This window comes from Zonotrichia albicollis, chromosome 1 (assembly GCF_047830755.1).
Source record: "Zonotrichia albicollis isolate bZonAlb1 chromosome 1, bZonAlb1.hap1, whole genome shotgun sequence".
Classification (NCBI taxonomy): domain Eukaryota; kingdom Metazoa; phylum Chordata; class Aves; order Passeriformes; family Passerellidae; genus Zonotrichia; species Zonotrichia albicollis.
The window spans coordinates 669,327-694,091 of record NC_133819.1 but is presented as its reverse complement, the minus strand read 5'-3'; the positions used below and the strand labels follow the sequence as shown (position 1 = coordinate 694,091).

Genomic DNA, 24,765 nt, shown 5'->3' with positions numbered 1-24,765 from the left:
TTTAATATAGAGATGAAAATAGAAATAAATATAAATTTAAAAAGAAATATAACATTAGAGTGGTAAACATAAATATAGATAACAGATGCATATATAAAACTATAATTCATCGTATGGAATTGTAACATATTGTCATATAGATAAATGATAGTCTATTATATATATACAAAGATATATAAATATAGATTGTAAATATAAAAATATTTAAATACAGTTAAAATAAATTGGGGGTTTTATTAGGTTATAGGCTAGTGTTTTTAAAATAAATAATATAAATAGAAATAAAATAAAAAATCAGATGCAAATATATGTGGAAATACAAATATCTATAAATATTTAATTGAAATAAATATAAGTAAAAGAAATATATAATAGAGAAATTTTATATCTATAATCAGCATAATCTGCTGATTATGCTATTGTGTTGAAATACTTGGCCTCCACTGCAGTAGCCCCACACTTAACTCGATGGCCTCCCCCAGCATGTCCCAAAACACCTGGATGCAGATCAGCTTAAGCTTCACTGATGTGATAAACAGAGTTCACTCTTTAAAACTTTTACAAGTTTAATAAAGGATAAAAGGACAAAATAATCCAGCACTGGGATGCTTTTAGCACACAGCCAAAGAGCACAGAGGTAGCTTAAAATCACGTTCACTATATACTGTTACATTGCTGAGGTCACATGCATATTCATTAACTTACACATTATTCAAACATTCCTTTGACTTTTTGATGTTCCAGGAACTCTCTTGTTTAGTTTTAACCTCTGACTTGTCTGCAGAATATTCTGTAAATTAGGTCTACATATTTTATTTCTTCCTGTAGTTTTATCCTGTTGCTTCACACTCCCTGATAACGCCCGATAAGAGTCGATAAATCCTTCCTGGATGCTTAAGCTCTTTTTGTCACTATTATCTTATCACTTGGTAGGGGCAGTCTGCAGTTATAAGAAACAGAATAATTGCTTTACACCGTTTTCTGAGTTAGTTACATAGAAGTATTTTAGTTTTTATTTTAACATTTTGCTAAAGCCTACGATAAATTTATCACGCTACTATTCATATGAAATATACAGTGTATACATAAACTGACATATTACACTATACAAAGCAGTTAAAAGTAAGTATAAGTTTTACCATATCAAAATACTTGTAATGCAAAAAGCTATTCTATGAATGTGAAAGTCAATATTGTTTTATCATCTATAACATCCGACGACGAGGGTGAGCAGCGGGCCCGCAGCAGGCAGAGGGCGGGCAGGGGGACGCGGGCACTTAACTTTGGCCAGGGTGCTGATCTCGGCCAGTCGGGGCAGGCCAAGTGCCCGCAGAAGTGGAAGCACTGCGGTACAAGAGGCACCCAGAGCCCGCAGCGGGCGCTGCACGCCCTCCCCGCTCCCGAGCCCTCTCCTCACCAAATCGCCGCCGCTCCCTGGTCCGCCCTGCTGTCGCAAAGACGACCCGGAATCCCTCCCGGGCTACACTCCTCTCCGCCCCCTGCCCCGAGTGCCCAAGGGAGCGCTCCGGTAGGGGCTCTGCGGGGGTCTTTTCGCCGGGACCTGGGCACGAGAGAGGGCCGGAGAAGGGGACGGGGGTTTCGCGAGCGGGACCCCCGGCGCCTGCGAGCCCTTCGAGCACCCCGAGCTCCGCCCCACGCTCCCAGGGGCCTCAGCCTGACGGCTCCCAAACCTGCCAATCACGGCTCGCCTTTCTCAGCCCGCCCTGTCCAATCACAGCCGCCCTGTCAATCCGGAAGCGGTCCCGCCGATCTCAGCCCGCTCAGTGGCGGCTCGACCCCTCAGACTGGCCCCGCTCCCGCCACCGCCGCTTTGGGAGCCGGCGGAGCAGTGTCCTCGCTGCCTCGGCAGGCGCTGTTGCGGACGGGAAGGGCGGCCGGGAGCTTCCAGTTCAGGTCCTGGTCGGGATCAGGTTCTGGTCCAGGGAAACGGGCAGGCGGCGGGGAGCAGGCTGACGCGGCCACTGCAATGGCGGCGGCGGGCGCAGCACTTGAGGGGACCGCGGGGAGTCACGGAGCCGAGCGCGACGGGAATGGGCGGGCTAGGATTGGTGGAGCCGGCAGGCGCTGCCTCGGGTTGTGATTGGCTGGCTACTCCGGCCCTGGGGCATAAATAGCGTGCGTTGGGGCGGCAATGGCGTCAGTTCGGCGGTGAAGCTGGGAGCGACGGGAGCTGCGGATGCGTGATCTGAGGAGCGGCGCTGCGCCAGGACGGGACCCCCGCGGCAGCTGATCCGGGGAGCGCCGGTGAGCACGGACGCGACGCCTGCGGTAGTATCTGGGGGCCGGCCGTGTCCAGTTCTTTCTGCCGCGCCCTGCGTGGCTCGGGTAGCCGGCGGCTGGTGTGGGGCCTGGAGTGGCGCGGAGGGGGGGGGGGGGGGCGGCAGGCCCGCCTGCTGTCACTGGGGGCTGGGAAGTAGCCGTTTCGCGGTTTCTGGATTTAAAGAAATGTTCAGAATACGAGGAATAAAGCTTGCTTTTTGCATTTTTATTACTTTAGTTTGGTTTTACTTGTAATTTTGTTTTCTTTATTGTGTTGTTTTATTATTGCTCATTTTATTACATCTTTTTGGTTTGATTTGTTTTCTTTACTAGATATCTCATGTTAATTTGGTAAGGGTTGTGGGACTGGAGCTGGACCACCAGTTGTGAGAGCAGTGGGCACATAAAACCCCAGGGTGTGGAATAATGACTTTGGCATGAGTCAGGCCCAAAACAATGTGGAGTAGTGGAAGTGCTGGGGCTAGATAAATGCCTTGGGAGGAAGGCATGGAGCTGCAGTACAGGGCCTGCAGGTTATGCCTGGGGGTTCCCAGCCCCTGCCCTGTGGTGCCATCGAGGGGCTGAGTGTGTGGGGGCTCAGAGGGTTCTAGGGCCCAAGAACCAGCCCAAGGGTGCACTTTGGGATGGGGGAGCAGGAGTTCAGTGGCTATTCCCAGCCCCTGGAGCTGCCTGAGGGGAGGTGAGGGGGCCTTTGTGCAGGTGCTGGCCTGAGAGCCACGGTGAGGGGGAAGGTGGATGTTGAGCTTCAGGCCTCCAGTGTCCCCAGAGTTGGGATGCCACTGAGGTGGGTGGGTGGATGCGACAGCTTCTAGAAATATTGAAACGATGGCAGTAACTGATTTGTGGCCTTATCAACAGCCCCAAGGTGCAGTGAGAAGCATGAGCGGCTTTTAGCTGCAGCCAGTAGGAAGCTGAGGAACTGGAGCTGAGGCAGCAGAGCTGGAGGAGACAGAAATATGGTACGGTTTGGGGTAAAACCCCTGTGGGGCGGGGATAGGGATTGTGGAGCGGGGAGGTGACCTGCATGGTTGGAATTGAAATTGCTCTAAGGACTGTGATCTGAGCTCAAGAACTAGAGCTAAAACAAAGATCCCGTCCTGAGAAGCAGAAGTAGTATTGTGAGGCACTACCGTGAAGATGTTGAGCAGGAAGTGCAAGAGAAGAGCTGGCAGTAAAATAAAGCTTGTGGGTGGAGAGCTGAAGGAGCTGAAATCACTGGGCCTGCACTTGTCATCATTGTGGGACTGGAATTGCAGCTTAACACATCATAGCAATATAAGGCCGTTCTGACACTCTATTGTTCTTGCGCCGAGATCACTGTAGTCCTGTGACATGGATGCAGGGGCTGGGTATTGTGACCGATAGTAGAACAGCAGGTGTGGAGTGGGAGAGGGGGGCTGCAAGCTTGCGCCTGAAAACCCCGTCGATGCTAGGATATTGCCTGCGCCGGTGATGGCACCTCTTGGGGCGCAGCTGAAATCTCTGTGGGTCTTGGAAATGGACTGCTGGGCTGGCACTTTGAATGAAAATGGCAAAGGCACTAGATCTGTGAACGGGGCTCTGGGCATCCAGGAGAACTAATGCAGGGGTGGGCAAAGTGACTGGGGACTGCTCGGTGGGAGCTAAAATCACTGCAGGGCTAGGATATGGATAGTGGGGTGGGCTTCCAGAGGCTCGTGCGGGAGCTGAATTGTTGCCGAGCTGGGGCCAAGAGCAAGATGCTGCCATCTGAAGCTGGAGCTGGAAGAAGAGAGCTGGCAGTAAAATAAAGCTTGTGGGTGAAGAGGTGAAAGAGCTGAAATCACTGGGCCTGGTCTTGTCATCATTGTGGGTCTGGGATCGGGGCTGCACACAACATAGGAACTGTAAGGCTGGCACAGAGACCGTAAAATAAAGCTTGTGGGCGAAGAGGTGAAAGAGCTGAAATCACTGGGCCTGCACTTGTCATCATTGTGGGTCTGGGATCGGGGCTGCACACAACATAGGAACTGTAGGGCTGGCACAGAGACTGTAAAATAAAGCTTGTGGGCGAAGAGGTGAAAGAGCTGAAATCACTGGGCCTGCACTTGTCATCATTGTGGGACTGGAATTGCAGCTTAACACATCATAGCAATATAAGGCCGTTCTGACACTCTATTGTTCTTGCGCCGAGATCACTGTAGTCCTGTTACTCGGATGCAGGGGCTGGGTATTGCGACCGATAGTAGAACAGCAGGTATGGAGTGGGAAAAGGGGGCTGCAAGCTTGCGCCTGAAAACCCCGTCGATGCTAGGATATTGCCTGCGCCGGTGTTGGCACCTCTTGGGGCGCAGCTGAAATCTCTGTGGGTCTTGGAAATGGACTGCTGGGCTGGCACTTTGAAAATGGCAAAGGCACTAGACCTGTGAACGTGGCTCTGGGCATCCAGGAGAACTAATGCAGGGGTGGGCAAAGTGACTGGGGACTGCTCGGTGGGAGCTAAAATCACTGCAGGGCTAGGATATGGACGGTGGGGTGGGCTTCCAGAGGCTCGTGCGGGAGCTGAATTGTTGCCGAGCTGGGGCCGAGAGCAAGATGCTGCCATTTGAAGCTGGAGCAACACAGAGCTGGAGCTGGAAGAAGAGAGCTGGCAGTAAAATAAAGCTTGTGGGTGAAGAGGTGAAAGAGCTGAAATCACTGGGCCTGCACTTGTCATCATTGTGGGACTGGAATTGCAGCTTAACACATCATAGCAATATAACGCCTGTACTGACACTCTATTGTTCTTGCACCGAGATCACTGTAGGCCTGTGACATGGATGCAGGGGCTGGGTATTGTGACCGATAGTAGAACAGCAGGTGTGGAGTGGGAGAAGGGGGCTGCAAGCTTGCGCCTGAAAACCCCGTCGATCCTAGGATATTGCCTGCGCCGGTGATGGCACCTCTTGGGGCGCAGCTGAAATCTCTGTGGGTCTTGGAAATGGACTGCAGGGCTGGCACTTTGAATGAAAATGGCAAAGGCACTAGATCTGTGAACGGGGCTCTGGGCATCCAGGAGAACTAATGCAGGGGTGGGCAAAGTGACTGGGGACTGCTCGGTGGGAGCTAAAATCACTGCAGGGCTAGGATATGGACGGTGGGGTGGGCTTCCAGAGGCTCGTGCGGGAGCTGAATTGTTGCCGAGCTGGGGCCGAGAGCAAGATGCTGCCATGTGAAGCTGGAGCAGCACAGAGCTGGAGCTGGAAGAAGAGAGCTGGCAGTAAAATAAAGCTTGTGGGTGAAGAGGTGAAAGAGCTGAAATCACTGGGCCTGGTCTTGTCATCATTGTGGGTCTGGGATCGGGGCTGCACACAACATAGGAACTGTAGGGCTGGCACAGAGACCGTAAAATAAAGCTTGTGGGCGAAGAGGTGAAAGAGCTGAAATCACTGGGCCTGGTCTCGTCATCATTGTGGGTCTGGGATCGGGGCTGCACACAACATAGGAACTGTAGGGCTGGCACAGAGACCGTAAAATAAAGCTTGTGGGCGAAGAGGTGAAAGAGCTGAAATCACTGGGCCTGCACTTGTCATCATTGTGGGACTGGAATTGCAGCTTAACACATCATAGCAATATAAGGCCGTTCTGACACTCTATTGTTCTTGCACCGAGATCACTGTAGTCCTGTTACTCGGATGCAGGGGCTGGGTATTGTGACCGATAGTAGAACAGCAGGTATGGAGTGGGAAAAGGGGGCTGCAAGCTTGCGCCTGAAAACCCCGTCGATGCTAGAATATTGCCTGCGCCGGTGATGGCACCTCTTGGGGTGCAGCTGAAATCTCTGTGGGTCTTGGAAATGGACTGCTGGGCTGGCACTTTGAAAATGGCAAAGGCACTAGACCTGTGAACGGGGCTCTGGGCATCCAGGAGAACTAATGCAGGGGTGGGCAAAGTGACTGGGGACTGCTCGGTGGGAGCTAAAATCACTGCAGGGCTAGGATATGGACGGTGGGGTGGGCTTCCAGAGGCTCGTGCGGGAGCTGAATTGTTGCCGAGCTGGGGCCAAGAGCAAGATGCTGCCATCTGAAGCTGGAGCAACACAGAGCTGGAGCTGGAAGAAGAGAGCCGCCATCTTGGATAAGGCTTTGTTTTAATCGGTAATTTTAAAAATTAGGGTTAATTTTAAGGGGTAATTATAAGGGTTACGGTTCATTTTAAGATTAATTGGGGTTCGGGGTGGGGTTGAGGCCTCAGGGTGGGGCTCGGGGTGGGGTTCAGGCCTCGGGGTGGGGCCCGGGGTGGGGTTGAGCCCTCGGGGTAGGGCCCAGGGTGGGGTTGAGCCCTCGGGTGCGGTTGGGGGCGGGGTAAGGGCTAGGGTTAGGGTCAGGGTTAGGGTTAGGGTCAGGGTCATGCCGCTTCCTCCACCACCAGCTCTATACACAGCACCACAGCGGGCAAAAACTGCAGCACCTTGCATGCATCCTTCCGCGTCTCTCCCTCTGCCGGAACTTGAGGAGCTGGGCACAGCTGCATCACCGAGAGATCCCTCCGCAGTGCGTAACCCTGCACAACCAATACCTGATATCCCTAAAAAATCATAAGAAGCAAATATGACTGCAGGGAAAACAAGCTGGAGAGAACAAAAGATGGTATTGTTATCCTTACCCTCTGTTAGAAACATCCACTGTGCTTTGATGTGGTAGCTGCCAGGGGCTTGTTAGCTCTTTGTAGGCAGGTGTGGGTGTTCACTTGTAGGTTTTTTCTCTGGACAAGTCAATTCAATCTTTGCTAAGCTTATATTTGCAGATTACTCTCTAGTACAGTCCAGCATGACATTTTGGAATGGTGTAAAAATACCATGTTACTTTGAAATTGCTAACGATGAGAAGCTTTAGGGAAAAATACGATTTCAGGGTTGGAAGATGTGAGAAGAATTTTGTGGGGATGTGAGACTGAAATAAAGCGCACTTGAAGCTGGACTGGCACGCTGGCAGATCCCCTATTAAAGGGTAGTGCTTAAATTAGCCTGGGGGTTGCCCATTGTTTCTGTAGAAATCAATGTTTCCTGGTCTTCAGAAGTAAGCTGCTTTGAAACGCTGGAAGGTGCAGTATAGTGACAATCCCCGTGCTTTGGATTAAAAGCAGATTGCAGAAGGGTGATAGGCTTTTGTCTTTTCCTAGATGTCAATGTAATCCTATCGAGGAGTTTTTAATTCTGTGTTGCCATGTCATCCCTCAGAGCCCTGTCGTACTAATCGTCATACAGATACAAAACAAAACATCAGACGCTGTCCCAGCCACTTAGAGCCCAGAACACGATTTCCTCGGGCTGCCATTTGTGTGCCATCGGTACTCACCACGGAAGCGAGCCGGGGATGTTGCAGCTGTTGGGAACAAACCGCTTCTCGTCACACAGAAATGGAATTCGGACGACGCCTCGGCCAGCCCCTCTCTGCCGTCGTCTCCTGAATCTGCAGCAGAGCAGTTCCAGTCCGTCCGGGTACGTGTAATCCAGCTCCTGACGATCTGAGCACACGGAGCAGCGCTCAGCTGACGTGGGGGCTCAGGGAAGGCAGAGTGTGCATTGTCATCTTCCTGAACCTACGGACAAATCAAAGTGAGAAGCCACAGGGTGGAAATCAGTCGCATATATGCTAAATAAAACTTGCAGATTTATTTAAGAATTGTTTCTGCTCGTTCTTTTTTGTGCTTCTGTGCTTAGAAAACATCCCTACAAAATCAGTTCAGTTCATCAGTTGAACCTTTGTTTGCAGACCCTCACTGAGCAGAATTTGTTGCAGACTCAGTGCACGCTGCGCTGGAGTGTGAGGAGCTCAGTGCACTGCCGGGAGTGTGAGGAGCTCATGTGTGCTACTTTTTGCTTTAGGACGCTCTAAGGTATTTATTCCTTTTGGGATACATGATGAGAATTCCCAAGAGAGGTAGTTATAAGGTATGACATCGGGAAAAAAGCCTGTGTGGTTGGAATGTTGTTGTTGTCAAAAGTTAATTTTTTCTTAGCTAGTAGTTAGCTTTTTGCTTTATTTTTGTGGTAGCAGTATTTTATTGTTTAAAAAATTGCTTCAAAATTACTTGAGTGGCTGGCCATCGGTACCTTGTTCAGATTTGCCTATTTGCTTGTAGCTAAAATGTTCACATCTTGTTTATCATTCTATTTAAGAAACTGCTGCCCAGCCAACTAATAACTGAATATCTATCTGTCTGGGACACGGGGAGAGGATTTAGGTAATGTCTTTGTTTCCAGAAAAAAAGTTCCTGTGTAGTTTCTAAATAGAGGAGAGGGGGGTGAAGACTCGGGGCTCTGATGCCATTGGGGCACCCCAAGGTCCCCAGGAGAGGAAGCCCCACTGGGGTGCAGGAGCAGGTGTGTTCTCATGTAATCTAGAATAAATTACAAATATAAACATGAAAATTGTAATCATGAAAATATTTTTTTAAATAGCTAAATAAAGCGGGGTTTTTTTATTTGTCAGTAGGCAGGGTTTTGATTATAAAAATTATAAATACAAACAATATAAATGTAGAAATCTAAGTATAGGAATATATCATAAATAAACACAGATATAAAGTTTAAAAACAAGAAAAAATTAGTTGTAGCAGTAGATATGACACATAATATAAATAAAAATTTAAAAACATTTCTAGAATTTTACAAATATATAATTATTAATACACTGCATCAAAAGAAACTATAAATATAAATGGGAATATAATTATACTAAGTATAAAAATATTGCAATCTCGTTTAAAAGAAGGGTTTTTTTGTATTTATTTGGTTAGAGACGGGGTTTTTATTTGGAATAATAGAAGTATTATAGAAGTATAAATCTAAATATAGCAATATACAATCTATAGAGAAAGATATTTGTAAAAACACGAGCGAACGATGCCTCCTTCGGCCGAATGGAACGAGCTCAGCCGAAGCAAGGCGAGACCGGCCGAACCTGACGGCCTCGAGCGAACCGAGGCCAGGCTTGCGAGGCTGCCTGAACGGAGCCGAGCTCAGGCGAACCGAGCCCGCTGCTCTCGTGCGCGCTAATTAGCGCGAGTGCGGTCACCGCCTAATGAGCCCCTGTGCCGCCCCGCGCTCCCGGTCGTGTCCGTGCGATGGGCGGGCCGCCCGCGGGACGCGGCAGCAGGAGAGCCCCGAGCCGGGCGCGTTTAACGTGAGGCGGCGCCGCTTGCCCGCCCTCAGGGAGCCGAGCCGAGCCGAGGCGCGCCGAACGCATGGAGAGCGGCTCCGAGTTCGGCCGAAGCGAGCCGAGCACACAGAGCGACTCCGAGTTCGGCCGAAGCGAGCCGAGGCGCGCCGAGCGCACAGAGCGGCTCCGAGTTCGGCTGAATGAAGCCGAGCCGCGCTGAATGTACAGAGCGGCTCCGAGTTCGGCCGAAGCGGGCCGCGCTGAGCGCACAGAGCAGCTCCGAGTTCGGCCGAAGCGAGCCGAGCCTTGCCGAGCGCACAGAGCGGCTCCGAGTTCGGCCGAAGCGAGCCGAGCCTTGCCGAGCGCACAGAGCGGCTCCGAGTTCGGCTGAATGAAGCCGAGCCTTGCCGAGCGCACAGAGCGGCTCCGAGTTCGGCCGAAGCGAGCCGAGCCGAGCCGCGCCGAGCGCACAGAGCGGCTCCGAGTTCAGCCGAATGAAGCCGAGCCGCGCCGAGCGCACAGAGCGGCTCCGAGTTCGGCCGAAGCGAGCCGAGCCGCGCCGAGCGCACAGAGAGGCTCCGAGTTCGGCCGAATAAAGCCGAGCCGCGCCGAAGAGGCGCATCCAGCCGAATGCAGCCGACAATAGCCGAGTTTAGCCGATTACAGCCCAATTTAGCCGAGCACTTAAGTTATTCTGCAGCCCTTTGACTTTTGTCCTGACTTTTTTTCAGATGCACCTCCTCAGGTGACTGCAGCAGTTCCTTAGGTTCCATCTTCTCAAAGGGTATAGGGCTCAAGAATTCGTCTTCCAGAGAGTTATCTCAAGTCCTGGCTGGTATTGTATCTGCCTATGTTGGCTAATGTTGTATGTACCTCTATTGTGTGTACCTATGCTGGCTTATACTGTATGTACTTATACTGTATGTACTTATGTTGGTTTATACTATATGTACTTACATTGGATGTACCTATATTGGTTTATATTGTGTGTACCTGTGTTGGTTTATACTGTATGTAAGTGCGTCACCTTATATTGTGTGTACTTACGCTCTGTTTACACTTGCACTGTTTACCTCAGCCTATATTGTGTGTACTTATATTGTACCACTTACGATCAGAGCTGCCCTGCCCTGGCACACAGTCACAGTTAGGTAGAACAGTTATAGAAATTTTACTCTTCATCTGTCTTTTGTGGGATTTTGGGTAGAAAGTTTATGGGTCCAGAGTGGGGACAAGTCCTAGCTGTCAGATAGCCACTCGTTGACCCTTCCTGTTGTCTCACAGGTCCCCGAGGCTGCTGATTTCCCCAGGATCTGCCATTTACTTCAAGGAGCAGCAGCCAGAAGATGTGTCACAGCACGTTCTTGAGCGTCTCAGGTAAGGGCCGCAGTGAGCGTGTAAGTGGCAAGAGTGTGTCAGTGTGTGTGAGAGCACGTGGCTGTGTCTGTCTGTGTCTGCTCGTCTCTGCATGTGTGGGCACATGCTGACTGGATTTAACCTTGTGTATATGACTTTTGCTTTTCAGGTTTTGCAACTCATTTTTAAAGTCAGAATAAAAAATCCTCAGCCGGGTTATATTGTATGTACTGACATGGAATGTACCCATGTTGGCTTAAAACCCAGTAAAACAGACGATGATGGGCAAGAAAAAACCCAGAAAAAAACCCCAACAAGATGGGCAAGAAAAAACCCAGAAAAAAACCCCGAAGATGGGCATGAAGAAACCCAGAAAAAACCCCCAAGATGGGCAAGAAAAACCCCAGAGAAAACCCAGAAAAACAATTCCAAGGAGGGCAAGAAAAGACCCGGAAAACACCCGGAAAAAATCGCAACCAAAGTATAAATATATAAATGTCTTTCAAATATAGAGAGAATTTTTAAATTATTTAAAATGCAAAATAACATAAATCAATATCTGCATATAAGATCCATAATACCAGTAATACTGTATATATCTGATTATAGTGTATTATAGGAAATAGATATAAATAAATTTATATCAATTTTATGTTTATCATATCTGTCATTTGTTATATATTACACCATATTGATATAAGTTTTTTAAAGCAGTTTAACATAAAGGGGGGTTTTGTTTTTTATTTGGCAAAAGCAGGGGTTTTAGTACAAAAATGATAAATACAAATAATATAAAGGTAGAAATCTAAGTATAGAAACAGATCATAAATAGCTAAAGGCTAATATAAAATTAAAAATTTAAGATAAAATAAGTTGTAGCAGTAGATATGGTACATAATTTAAAAAATAATTTATTTCTATTATTTGAATAGGACACATATTATATATCATGATTAATATAATGCTTAAATATAAACTATAAATATAAATGTGAATATAGTCATGCAAGCTATAAATATAAAAATATTTCAATATAGTTTAAAAGAATAGAGTTTTTTTGTATCTGTTTAGTTAGTATGGGATTTTTATTTTAAATAATTAAAATTACATTTCTATCATGCTTTTAACATAGAAATATACAATAAATATAGAAAGATATTTTTTAAACCACAAAATATAGATAAATAGAAACAGTAGGAATACACAGAATATATTTTATAAATTACATGCTACATCAATGTCCACTATAAATATGCATGTGAATATAAATACGAAAAATAGGACTATCAAATTGATTTTAATAGGATTTTAAACCAAGGCGGTTTGTTTGGTTCTGGTCGGATAAGAGGCAGGTTTTTGGCATTTATGTCAGAGCAGTTTTTGTCTGGGGTCGCCCCTGTTCTTTTTTGCCGCCGTCGCTGCCCGCAGCCCCGAGGCGCGCTGCGCCCCCGTCTGGGGCGGGCGGCAGTGCTGCCGCCTTGTGGGCAGAGCGCGGTACTGCAGCCGTGCGCCGGCAGGCAGGCGAGAGGCCGCCATGCTGGGAGTGGCGTGTCGCGGGTGTCTCGGACTTTTCGTTGACCTTCTCGAGATGGCGGGGAAGTGGAAGACCCCGGTGGGTGTAAGTGAACTGCCTGCATGGAATACCGACGTCATGGCGGCCCCGACGCATTTTTCTGTGGCGTTTGAAGCGTATCCGATAGATGCTGTGGGCTCAGCGACGCCGCGAGTGGGCGTATTTTTGAGGGTTTGTGACAGGCATCTGGGTAAACCTTCCCTCTGTGCGCCGGGGTCCTCTCATGCCCGCTCTCCCGCCCTCAGCGAGCCGAGGATGGCCGAAAAATCCCGACTTGAACCGAAGAGACGAGTGTTGCCGACAACAGCCGACGTGAGCCGAAGAGCCGAGTGTAGCCGAAAACAGCCGAGTTTACCCGTAGAGCCGAGTGTGGCCGAAAACAGCCGAGTTTACCGAAGAGCCGAGTGTAGCCGAAAACAGCCGAGTTTGCCCGAAGAACCGATGGTAGCCGAAAACAGCCGTGTTTACCCGAAGAGCGAGTGTAGCCGAAAACAGCCGAGTTTACACCAAGAGCCGATGATAGCCGACTGGAATCGATAGCCGAGTGGAGCCGACACTGGCCGCATTTAGAGAATGTGCTGAATATGACCGAGTTTAGCCGCACCGTGCCGAGTTGGGCCGAAGAGCCGAACTGAAACAAGTTTAGACCAAGAGCCTAACCAAGCCGAATTGAGCCGAGTTTCTTTAAACAGAACCGAAGGACGCCGCAGCGCTCTCCCTGCAGGTCTCCGGGGAACACGGCAGGGGGCGCTGTGCCTGCAGTGCGCCGGGACAGACGGCAGGGAGCGCTGGGGCTGCAGTTCGCCGACACACACGGCAGGGGGCGCTGTATAAAGTAAGTATAAAATATCAACTCTCTATAAGAAGGAATAAAAGCTCTATGTCACGTGCAGCAGTAGAAAATTTCAGGCTCCCAGGGAATAAATAGTTTTCTTTAAATCATTTTCGTTTTGGAGGTTTTTTTTACTCCCAGGTAGCCTGAAAGTTTCTACTGCTGCTTTTTTACTCTAAAGCTAGAAAGGAAAACCAAGATCAGAAATAGAAAAAAGGGAAGGGAAGGAAAGGAAAGGAATCAGGACCACAAGAGGGAAGGGAAGGGGTGAAAAGCAGAGTGAAAAAGGAAAAAAGGTTGGAGCGAAAAAGAGAGGGCGTTCGGGAGGAGCGTTGCTGCCTCAGGTCCTTCCCCGCCCAGGGGCGAAGGACCCGTTTGATGCCCGGGAGGGACTGCAGCTCCCGGTGGCGGAGGACGGAGCAGTGGCTGTCAGCCCGAGACTACAACTCCCGGCATGCCCTGCTACCGGCGAGGCGTGTGACGCAACGGCTGACGCGGCGCATGAGTGGCTGGCGTGCCAGGCGGCCGCGCGGGGCTGTGCGCGGGCAGCTCCCGGCGCCGCGGCGGCGACGCTGGAGGGGCGAAGTCTCCGTCTGGCCGCCCGCACGGAGCTGAGCAGCGCGGAAGGAGCGTCGGCCCGGTTCTTCGGCCTTACTCAGCGGTAGCGATGGCGGAGGGCGAGGCGGTGCTTTGCTGCCGCGGGCCGGGAGCTGCAGGAGCCGCCCCGGGCGAGCGGCGCCGGGCGCTCCCGCGGTCCCGGTGGGGCGGCTGCCCTCAGGCTGGCGGAGGCGCAGCAGCCCCCGAGCCGCAGCCGTCTCCCTCGGGCTGTTGCCGGTGCTGCGGGCGGAGGCGGCTCCGCCGCGTGTTGGGCGTTGCGAGCAGAGGGCGCTGCGATATCGCCGGAATGACTGGGCTGCTGCCTGCGCTAGTGCTCGAGGCTCTTTCTGCCATGCAAACGGATGGAGCGGCGCTGAGCGGTAAAGCCAGAGATGGCCGGGAGAATGCCCAGCGCAGGGAGCAGGCGGGCTGTATCCTTCCGATGGCACAGGTGCGATCTGCAAACTCATCCCCTTCTGCCCCTGCCCTCCCGAGCCCCAGGGAAAGTGCTTTCCAGCATTGTCGGGCTTCTGAAAGACAAAACTTGTGATTTGACACTAGCATCCAGAAAAGGTTTCTGTCTAGATTAGCAAATGCCTAAATTGTTCTTGGTTACATCCCATGACCGGTTTTAGGCATACTGCTTTTAGGATTTTCTTGTACCAAGGTGAGAAAATAGGCAGGTCTGATAGTGGTTTCACTTTTTTTCTACTTCACGTTCCATGAGATTCTTTTATCCAAGCACTTGTTTTAAAATTGTACTGTAGGCGTTTATGGTTCACTTTTTTTTTCTTTGCAGCACCCGTGACTTTTTTTTTTTTCTCTAAATCGGGAGTAAATATAGCTGAGTAAAATGACCTTGGTTTTCTTCTTTCTTTTTCAACTGAGTTGTTTTTATTAAAAATCCTATTGAATATGTAGAAAAAGTGGGTATGTCCTGTAATATATCCTAGCTTTTCTTGTTTACAGGGTACTCAGAAAATATGTCTCCCTTAGAGTCCCACAGAAACGTTCTCAGTGCGATCTCTGTCAAGGTATGCATTTACAAATAAGTGATCCATTTAGATATTTGACTGTGTACCTTTTCCTGTAATTCAGAGCTTGCGTTCCGTGGCTTTTATGATAAACCTATAAAACATGTAAAAATGGTTTTGCACGTCTTAATCGTTGCAGGCAGCACTAAGTGGATTTAGAGCCTGTTCTTGACCAGACAAAGGGAAAAAGTGTGACTTTGATGCTGAACTTGTCATTTTTCATTGGACTTGTCTTTAGTTATTTAGGAATAGAGAGAACTAGAAAAAGAGAGAAATAGAATTGGTTATTGAGCACTCCTCAAATGCTCACCGTGATTCAGTGCAGAGCCGAAGTGAAGGGTGATGGAACAGAGCTCTGTGCTTTAGAAGGAAATAAATTTAAACCTGACCTCCACACAGTGTCTCACTAACTTCTGTTGTTTTAAAATACAAAATACGTTTAGGAAGTGTTGGAAGTTAGTATTTTGGGAAAGAAATGGCAGTTCCACAGAACATTGCATTTAACAGAGGCTCTCGGAACGATTCATGTTGTAACTGCTGTCACTGCAATCGGTTGGTGGTTCAGCCTTGAAATGTGCACTTGCCCTTCTATAAAGCACTGTTTTGTTTGCCTTTCAGTGCTATGAGTCTTGATAAATTGGAGAAGAGCCCAAGAGAAGTTTTTCATCCCTTGATATAAAAGGTAGGAAGTGACTTTTTTTTGGTTTGGTTCTCTTTCTTTATTATTTTCTGGAAATAAAAGTAATTAAGTATAGGTACGACTGGTTTGTTTCTTCCAGTAGCAGGTGATAATAATAGTAGTAGTAATAGTAAAAATAATAATAGAAATAATAATAGTAGTAACGTAATACTACTTAAACTGTCTTTATCCATTGAATTGGCCATTTCAAATCAAAACTTGTAAACACAAATCAAACCATCATCCTTGTAGAATCTTTCACAGCAGTGGGCTAAAGATCCTGGTTTTGTTGACAGGATTTATCGGTTCTGGAAGAACAAGAGGGAAGTACAAGCCTAACTACTTCTAGCTCACAGACCCGTCCAGTGAATACAGCTTTGTATTTTGATGGGCTTGTGATGACTTTGAAATCAATTGCTCATTACAGTAAAAAAAAATATAATGTTTTTTTGAATGTGACAGCAGAAATAACTTTCAGTACCAACTTAATAATAATAGATCACCAATTTAAGTTAAAAATTCATGCTATACTATCAAAATTTAAAGGTAAAATATTATGTATTAGGTGATGGTATAAAGTGTACGTTCTAATGTGTAGGATGTATGCAGAGATACATACATACCTGAAAGTCCTTAGAGGAAACAAATTTTTATGTCTGCTGTTTGACTGTTTATCATACAATATTTGGTTTTATTTCCCAGGGATCGGTGAATTTTAACTTTGGAGTCCTCTGTGCTAAGGATGCTCGGCTTACAGATGATGAAATGTTCAGTAATGGTGAGTTTTTCACCTTCTCTTTAGTTGCTATGCTGATCTGAATAAGAAAAAAACAAAAGCAAGAGAAAAAAAAAGGATGGTTTATTATTTTTTTACGCTGTTATGTTTGTTTCCTCAGTATTTGCTGCAGCTCTGCTTACCCAAACTTTGGGTTCCTTCTGTCCCACTGGGAGTCGCCCGATTTGGTTGCATCTGGTGAAACTCACCCTGAGACCTTGGAGAACCAGCTCAAACTACGTGAGAGCCATTTGCAGTTCTCTCCAGACACCTGGAGAATGGGTGATGCTTCTGAGGATCTGGCAAGTGTACTTCTATCAAAACTCAGTCTGTGAAATTTCTGGGGAAAACCCTTCTGTGTACCGAAGGGTTCAAACTCTGGTGAGGATCCAGTTATCAGGTGCTCACCTGGATGGTTCCAGCTCTTAAAGTGAACACTTGTACTCTTGCCCTGTAGTTTATATCAACTGTATTTTTGTTATTTTGCAAGATTTCACGGCTTTGCAAAATATTGTGCATTTGACTCTTTGGAACCTGTCAGATCATTCTTTGGTGCAGCACCACCTCATGGGACACTTGGCTGCTGTCCTGAAGGGGTTGGTCGTAAATCCTGGAGGGTTTATAAGTCTTCTGTCCTCAGGGAGCTATCGTGCTTTGTTTGCTTTTGTTCTGTTTGTTAGGCGCTGCTTCTCACTGGAAGTATGAATTTCAAACTACCCTGTTCTTTTTTTAACTGTTTTCCTGGTTCTCTCCCTACGGCAGGGAAAGACTCTCGTGTCCTTGTTGTCAGGCTCGGTGCTGTCCAAAAAGATACAGAGACTAAAACAATCATAAGAAGCAAAATATGACTGCAGGGAAAACAAGCTGGAGAGAACAAAAGGTGGTATTGTTATCCTTACCCTCTATTAGAAACATCCACTGTGCTTTGATGCTGGTAGCTGCCAGGGGCTTGTTAGCTCTTTGTAGGCAGGTGTGGGTGTTCACTTGTAGGTTTTTTCTCTGGACAAGTCAATTCAATCTTTGCTAAGCTTATATTTGCAGATTACTCTCTAGCACAGTCCAGCATGACATTTTTGAATGTTGTAAAAATACCATGTTACTTGGAAATTGCTAATGATGAGAAGCCTTAGGGAAAAAAGAAGATTTCAGGGTTGGAAGATGTGAGAAGAATTTTGTGGGGATGTGAGACTGAAATAAAGTGCACTTGAAGCTGGACTGGCATGCTGGCAGATCCCCTATTAAAGAGTAGTGCTTAAATTAACCTGGGGGTTGCCCATTTTTTCTGTAGAAATCAATGTTTCCTGGTCTTCAGAAGTAAGCTGCTTTGAAAAGCTGGAAGGTGCAGTATAGTGACAATCCGTGTGCTTTGGATTAAAAGTAGATTTCAGAAGGGTGACAGGCTTTTGTCTTTTCCTAGAAGTCAATGTAATCCTATCGAGGAGTTTTTAATTCTGTGTTGCCATGTCATCCCTCAGAGCCCTGTCGTACTAATCGTCATACAGATACAAAACAAAACATCAGACCCTGTCCCAGCCACTTAGAGCCCAGAACACGATTTCCTCGGGCTGCCATTTGTGTGCCATCGGTACTCACCACGGAAGCGAGCCGGGGATGTTGCAGCTGTTGGGAACAAACCGCTTCTCGTCACACAGAAATGGAATTCGGACGACGCCTCGGCCAGCCCCTCTCTGCCGTCGTCTCCTGAATCTGCAGCAGAGCAGTTCCAGTCCGTCCGGGTACGTGTAATCCAGCTCCTGACGATCTGAGCACACGGAGCAGCGCTCAGCTGCCGTGGGGGCTCAGGGAAGGCAGAGTGTGCATTGTCATCTTCCTGAACCTACAGACCAATCAAAGTGAGAAGCCACAGGTTGGAAATCACTCGCATATATGCTAAATAAAACTTGCAGATTTATTTAAGAATTGTTTCTGCTTGTTCTTTGTTGTGCTTCAGCACTTACAAAACCTCCCTTTAAAATCAGTTCAATTCATCAGTTGAACCTTTGTTTGCAGACCCTCACTGAGCAGAATTTGTTGCAGACTCAGTGCACGCTGCACTGGAGTGTGAGGAGCTCAGTGCACTGCCGGGAGTGTGAGGAGCTCATGTGTGCTACTTTTTGCTTTAGGACGCTCTAAGGTATTTATTCCTTTTGGGATACATGATGAGAATTCCCAAGAGAGGTAGTTATAAGGTATGATATTGGGAAAAAAGCCTGTGTGGTTGGAATGTTGTTGTTGTCAAAAGTTAATTTTTTCTTAGCCAGTAGTTAGCTTTTTGCTTTATTTTTGTGGTAGCAGTATTTTATTGTTTAAAAAATTGCTTCAAAATTACTTGAGTGGCTGGCCATCGGTACCTTGTTCAGATTTGCCTATTTGCTTGTAGCTAAAAAGTTCACATCTTGTTTATCATTCTATTTAAGAAACTGCTGCCCAGCCAACTAATAACTGAACATCTATCTGTCTGGGACACGGGGAGAGGATTTAGGTAATGTCTTTGTTTCCAGAAAAAAGTTCCTGTGTAGTTTCTAAATAGAGGAGAGGGGGGTGAAGACTCGGGGCTCTGATGCCATTGGGGCACCCCAAGGTCCCCAGGAGAGGAAGCCCCACTGGGGTGCAGGAGCAGGTGTGTTCTCATGTGATATAGAATAAATGACAAATATAAACATGAAAATTGTAATCATGAAAATATTTTTTTAAATAGCTAAATAAAGCAGGGTTTTTTTATTTGTCAATAAGCAGGGTTTTGATTATAAAAATTATAAATACAAACAATATAAATGTAGAAATCTAAGTACAGGAATATATCATAAATAAATACAGATATATATATAAAGTTTAAAAACAAGAAAAAATTAGTTGTAGCAGTAGATATGACACATAATATAAATAATAATTTAAATACATTTCTAGAACTTTACATATTTTATATATAATTAATACACTGCATCAAAAGAAACTATAAATATGAATGGGAATATAATTATACTAAGTATAAAAATATTTCAATCTCGTTTAAAAGAAGGTTGTTTTTTGTATTTATTTGGTTAGAGACGGGGTTTTTATTTGGAATAATAGAAGTATTATAGAAGTATAAATCTAAATATAGAAATATACAATCTATAGAGAAAGATATTTGTAAAAACACGAGCGAACGACGCCTCCTTCGGCCGAATGGAACGAGCTCAGCCGAAGCAAGGCGAGACCGGCCGAACCTGACGGCCTCGAGCGAACCGAGGCCAGGCTTGCGAGGCTGCCTGAACGGAGCCGAGCTCAGCCGAACCGAGCCCGCTAATTAGCTCTCGTGCGCGCTAATTAGCGCGAGTGCGGTCACCGCCTAATGAGCCCCTGTGCCGCCCCGCGCTCCCGGTCGTGTCCGTGCGATGGGCGGGCCGCCCGCGGGACGCGGCAGCAGGAGAGCCCCGAGCCGGGCGCGTTTAACGTGAGGCGGCGCCGCTTGCCCGCCCTCAGGGAGCCGAGCCGAGCCGAGCCGAGGCGCGCCGAACGCATGGAGAGCGGCTCCGAGTTCGGCCGAAGCGAGCCGAGCCGCGCTTAGCGCACAGAGAGGCTCCGAGTTCGGCCGAATGAAGCCGAGCCTTGCCGAGCGCACAGAGCGGCTCCGAGTTCGGCCGAATGAAGCCGAGCCGCGCCCGGCGCACAGAGCGGCTCCGAGTTCGGCCGAATGAAGCCGAGCCGCGCCGAGCGCAGTGAGAGGCTCCGAGTTCGGCCGAATAAAGCCGAGCCGCGCCGAAGAGGCGCATCCAGCCGAATGCAGCCGACAATAGCCGAGTTTAGCCGATTACAGCCCAATTTAGCCGAGCACTTAAGTTATTCTGCAGCCCTTTGACTTTTGTCCTGACTTTTTTTCAGATGCACCTCCTCAGGTGACTGCAGCAGTTCCTTAGGTTCCATCTTCTCAAAGGGTACAGGGCTCAAGAATTCGTCTTCCAGAGAGTTATCTCAAGTGCTGGCTGGTATTGTATCTGCCTATGTTGGCTTATGTTGTATGTACCTCTATTGTGTGTACCTATGCTGGCTTATACTGTACGTACTTATACTGTATGTACCTATGTTGGTTTATACTATATGTACTTACATTGGATGTACCTATATTGGTTTATATTGTGTGTACCTGTGTTGGTTTATACTGTATGTAAGTGCGTCACCTTATATTGTGTGTACTTACGCTCTGTTTACACTTGCACTGTTTACCTCAGCCTATATTGTGTGTACTTATATTGTACCACTTACGATCAGAGCTGCCCTGCCCTGGCACGTAGTCACAGTTAGGTAGAACAGTTATAGAAATTTTACTCTTCATCTGTCTTTTGTGGGATTTTGGGTAGAAAGTTTATCAGTCCAGAGTGGGGACAAGTCCTAGCTGTCAGATAACCACTCGTTGACCCTTCCTGTTGTCTCACAGGTCCCCGAGGCTGCTGATTTCCCCAGGATCTGCCATTTACTTCAAGGAGCAGCAGCCAGAAGATGTCACAGCACGTTCTTGAGCGTCTCAGGTAAGGGCCGCAGCGAGCGTGTAAGTGGCAAGAGTGTGTCAGTGTGTGTGAGAGCACGTGGCTGTGTCTGTCTGTGTCTGCTCGTCTCTGCATGGGTGGGCACATGCTGACTGGATTTAACCTTGTGTATATGACTTTTGCTTTTCAGGTTTTGCAACTCATTTTTAAAGTCAGAATAAAAAATCCTCAGCCGGGTTATATTGTATGTACTGACATGGAATGTACCCATGTTGGCTTAAAACCCAGTAAAACAGACGATGATGGGCAAGAAAAAACCCAGAAAAAAACCCCAACAAGATGGGCAAGAAAAAAACCCAGAAAAGAACCCCAAGACGGGCAAGAAAAAACCCAGAAAAAAACCCCGAAGATGGGCATGAAGAAACCCAGAAAAAACCCCCAAGATGGGCAAGAAAAACCCCAGAGAAAACCCAGAAAAACAATTCCAAGGAGGGCAAGAAAAGACCCGGAAAACACCCGGAAAAAATCGCAACCAAAGTATAAATATATAAATGTCTTTCAAATATAGAGAGAATTGTTAAATTATTTAAAATACAAAATAACAGAAATCAATATCTGCATATAAGATCCATAATACAAGTAATACTGTATATATCTTATTATAGTGTATTATAGGAAATAGATATAAAATTGATATAAATGTATTTATGTTTATCATATCTATGATTTGTTTTGTATTACACCATATTGATATAAGTTTTTTAAAGCAGTTTAACATAAAGGGGGGTTTTGTTTTTTATTTGGCAAAAGCAGGGGTTTTAGTACAAAAATGATAAATACAAATAATATAAAGGTAGAAATCTAAGTATAGAAACAGATCATAAATAAGTAAAGGCTAATATAAAATTAAAAATCTAAGATAAAATAAGTTGTAGCAGTAGATATGGTACATAATTTAAAAAATAATTTCTTTTTATTATTTGAATAGGACACATATTATATATCATGATTAATATAATGCTTAAATATAAACTATAAATATAAATGGGAATATAGTCATGCAAGCTATAAATATAAAAATATTTCAATATAGTTTAAAAGAATAGAGCTTTTTTGTATTTGTTTAGTTAGTATGGGATTTTTATTTTAAATAATTAAAATTACATTTCTATCATGCTTTTAACATAGAAATATACAATAAATATAGAAAGATATTTTTAAAACCACAAAATATAAATAAATAGAAACAGTAGGAATACACAGAATATATTTTATAAATTACATGCTACATCAGTGTCCACTATAAATATGCATGTGAATATAAATACGAAAAATAGGAATTTCAAATTGATTTTAATAGGATTTTAAACCAAGGCGGTTTGTTTGGTTCTGTTCGGGTAAAAGACAGGTTTTTGGCATTTATTTCAGAGCAGTTTTTGGCTGGGGTCGCCCCTGTTCTTTTTTGCCGCCGTCGCTGCCCGCAGCCCCGAGGCGCGCTGCGCCCCCGGCTGGGGCGGGCGGCAGTGCTGCCGCCTTGTGGGCAGAGCGCGGTACTGCAGCCGTGCGCCGGCAGGCAGGCGAGAGGCCGCCATGCTGGGAGTGGCGTGTCGCGGGTGTCCCGGACTTTTCGTTGACCTTCTCGAGATGGCGGGGAAGTGGAGGACCCCGGTGGGTGTAAGTGAACTGCCTGCATGGAACACCGACGTCATGGCGGCCCCGACGGATTTTTCTGTGGCGTTTGAAGCGTATCCGATACATGCTGTGGGTTCAGCGGCGCCGCGGGCGGGCGTATTTCTGCGGGTTGGCGGAAGGCATCTGGGTAAGCCTGGCCTGTCTGCGCCGGGGTGCTCTCATGCCCGCTCTCCCGCCCTCAGCAAGCCGAGCCGGGCCGAATTGTTCCGAAAAGAGCCGACTTGAGACGAAGAGCCGAGTGTGGCCGAAAACAGCCGAGTGTACCCGAAGAGCCGAGTGTGGCCGAAAACAGCCGACTTGAGCCGAAGAGCCGAGTGAAGCCGAAAACAGCCGAGTGTACCCGAAGAGACGAGTGTAGCCGAAAACAGCCGAGTGTACCCGAAGAGCCGTGTGTAGCCGAAAACAGCCGAGTTTACACCAAGAGCCGATGATAGCCGACTTGAATCGATAGCCCGGGGTAGCCGACACTGGCCGCATTTAGACAATGCGCCGAATGTGACCGACTTTAGCCCAAGCGTGCCGAGTTCGGCCGAAGAGCCGAACCAAGCCGAATTGAGCCGAGTTTCATTAAACAGAACCGAACGACGCCGCAGCGCTCTCCCTGCAGGTCTCCGGGGCACACGGCAGGGGGCGCTGTATAAAGTAAGTATAAAATATCACCTATCTATAAGAAGGAATAAAAGCTCTATGTCATGTGCAGCAGTAGAAAATTTCAGGCTCCCAGGGAGTAAATAGTTTTCTTTACATCATTTTCGGTTTGCAGGTTTGTTTTACTGCCAGGTAGCCTGAAAGTTTCTACTGCTGCTTTTTTATTCTAAAGCTAGAAAGGAAAACCAAGATTAGACATACAGGGAAAGAAAGAAAGAAAAGGAAAACAAGAAAATAAGGAATGGAACTGAAAGGAAGAAAGAAAGAAAGAAGGATAGGAAGGCAGGAAGGAAGGAAGGCAGGCAGGCCAAAGGAAAAAAACGAAGGAGGGCAAGGAGAAAGACAGGGAAAAAAAAAAAAAAAGACGAAAAAAAGAAAAAAAAAGACGAAAAAAAGAAAAAAAAAAAAGGATAAAGACTTCGAGATGCGCAAGAAAAAACCCAGAAAAAACCCCCAAGGTGGGCAAGAAGAAACGAAGAAAAGAACCCAAGAAATGCCAGAAAAAGTCAAGGAAAAAGGGAGGAAAAGCCCCAAGAAAGAAGGCAAGAAAGAGAGGCAGTAAAGGCCACAAAAATGCAAGAAAAAACCCAAGCAATGCCAGGAAAAGGTACGAAAATGGTTTTGCCAGGTGCGATCAAGGTGAGCGGGTTCAGTCTCAGGTACAGGAGATGAACAAGTGTCAGATTAGCTCGGGGCACTGCTGTGCAATGCAGCCGTGACAGGATTGATGTTTAAATACAGTTTAAATAAATTGGGGATTGTTTGGCTTTTATTGGGGTATAGGCTGGAGATTTCATAAAAGGTATAAAAATAGAAATCCAATTATATCCTATATATATCGATATCCAGAAATATTTAATATATGTAAATATACGTAAAAGAAATATATTGTGTAAAAAGAATATATCTATTATTATATAAAAAGGTATTCTCTCCAATCTATAAGATATCTATAAATATAATAAATGAAAATTACAAATGTAAATGTGAATACAATTATGACAAACAAAATTATTATTAAAATTTTAAGTGTGGTTTAAATAAAGGGGTGTCTTTGGTTTTTCTTTCCTTAGAGGCAGGGGTTTTATTTTAAATAATATAAGTACTATAGAAATCTAAACCGGCATAGAGAAATATATAATAAAAATCTAAAGTTGTAATGCTATACTATGAATTTAAAAAGAAATAGAAATAGAAATCTATGTTAGTAACATGAAGAGATGTAATATACAATATAGTAAATATTATACAGTAATATAAATTCTAAATCTAAAAGCGAATATAAATATGACAAATAGATGATGGGGGCTCGGAGCAGCCCAGGTGTGAGTGTGAGGATGATGAGGGCTCGGAGCAGCCCAGGTGTGAGTGTGAGGATGATGAGGGGCTCGGAGCAGCCCAGGTGTGAGCTGTGAGGATGATGAGGGGCTCGGAGCAGCCCAGGTGTGAGCTGTGAGGATGATGAGGGGCTCGGAGCAGCCCAGGTGTGAGCTGTGAGGATGATGAGGGCTCGGAGCAGCCCAGGTGTGAGCTGTGAGGATGATGAGGGGGTGGCTCTTGCCGGGGCGGTTTTAACGGGGGGAGAGTTTGCCTCTGTACATTTTTGCATGGAGCTGCTGAGTGGAGGGGTTTGTGCCGAGGGACGAATCTTTGTGCCGGGGAGCAGCAGCCGAACAGGTGAGCCCGTGTGCGTTTGGAGCGGGGAATTTTGT

The 24,765-nt window shown here is 46.6% G+C and overlaps 1 protein-coding gene and 3 long non-coding RNA genes across 6 annotated transcripts; all 4 read left to right on the top strand.

Annotated features, from left to right (window-relative positions):
* Positions 1-524: 524 nt before the first annotated feature.
* LOC141728506 (uncharacterized) lies at positions 525-3,690 on the top strand. Its single transcript, XM_074537246.1, has 2 exons — positions 525-2,265; positions 3,160-3,690. Exon 1 carries the CDS (start codon positions 1,175-1,177, stop codon positions 2,099-2,101), a length of 927 nt encoding a protein of 308 aa, XP_074393347.1. The 5' UTR covers positions 525-1,174; the 3' UTR covers positions 2,102-2,265; positions 3,160-3,690.
* A 6,535-nt stretch (positions 3,691-10,225) lies between these two features.
* On the top strand, positions 10,226-11,418 carry LOC141728500 (uncharacterized). The gene is made up of 2 exons (XR_012579475.1): positions 10,226-10,778; positions 10,927-11,418. It is a non-coding gene; the product is annotated as an uncharacterized LOC141728500 (long non-coding RNA).
* A 525-nt stretch (positions 11,419-11,943) lies between these two features.
* Positions 11,944-17,428, top strand: LOC141728496 (uncharacterized). 3 transcript variants are annotated; one of them, XR_012579465.1, is made up of 6 exons: positions 11,944-13,165; positions 14,729-14,793; positions 15,412-15,475; positions 16,175-16,250; positions 16,369-16,628; positions 17,010-17,428. It is a non-coding gene; the product is annotated as an uncharacterized LOC141728496 (long non-coding RNA). The 3 variants fall into 3 exon arrangements; XR_012579463.1 differs by having other exon boundaries at positions 16,369-17,427; XR_012579469.1 differs by lacking the exon at positions 11,944-13,165 and adding an exon at positions 13,591-14,210 and having other exon boundaries at positions 16,369-17,428.
* A 1,971-nt stretch (positions 17,429-19,399) lies between these two features.
* LOC141728489 (uncharacterized) lies at positions 19,400-23,343 on the top strand. Its single transcript, XR_012579457.1, has 3 exons — positions 19,400-20,215; positions 20,665-20,755; positions 20,904-23,343. It is a non-coding gene; the product is annotated as an uncharacterized LOC141728489 (long non-coding RNA).
* Positions 23,344-24,765: the final 1,422 nt, after the last annotated feature.

What these genes read in the sequence shown, in the direction of transcription:
- LOC141728506 (XM_074537246.1), top strand. Translation starts at nt 1,175, where the DNA reads ATGAATGTGAAAGTCAATATTGTTTTATCATCTATAACATCCGACGAC.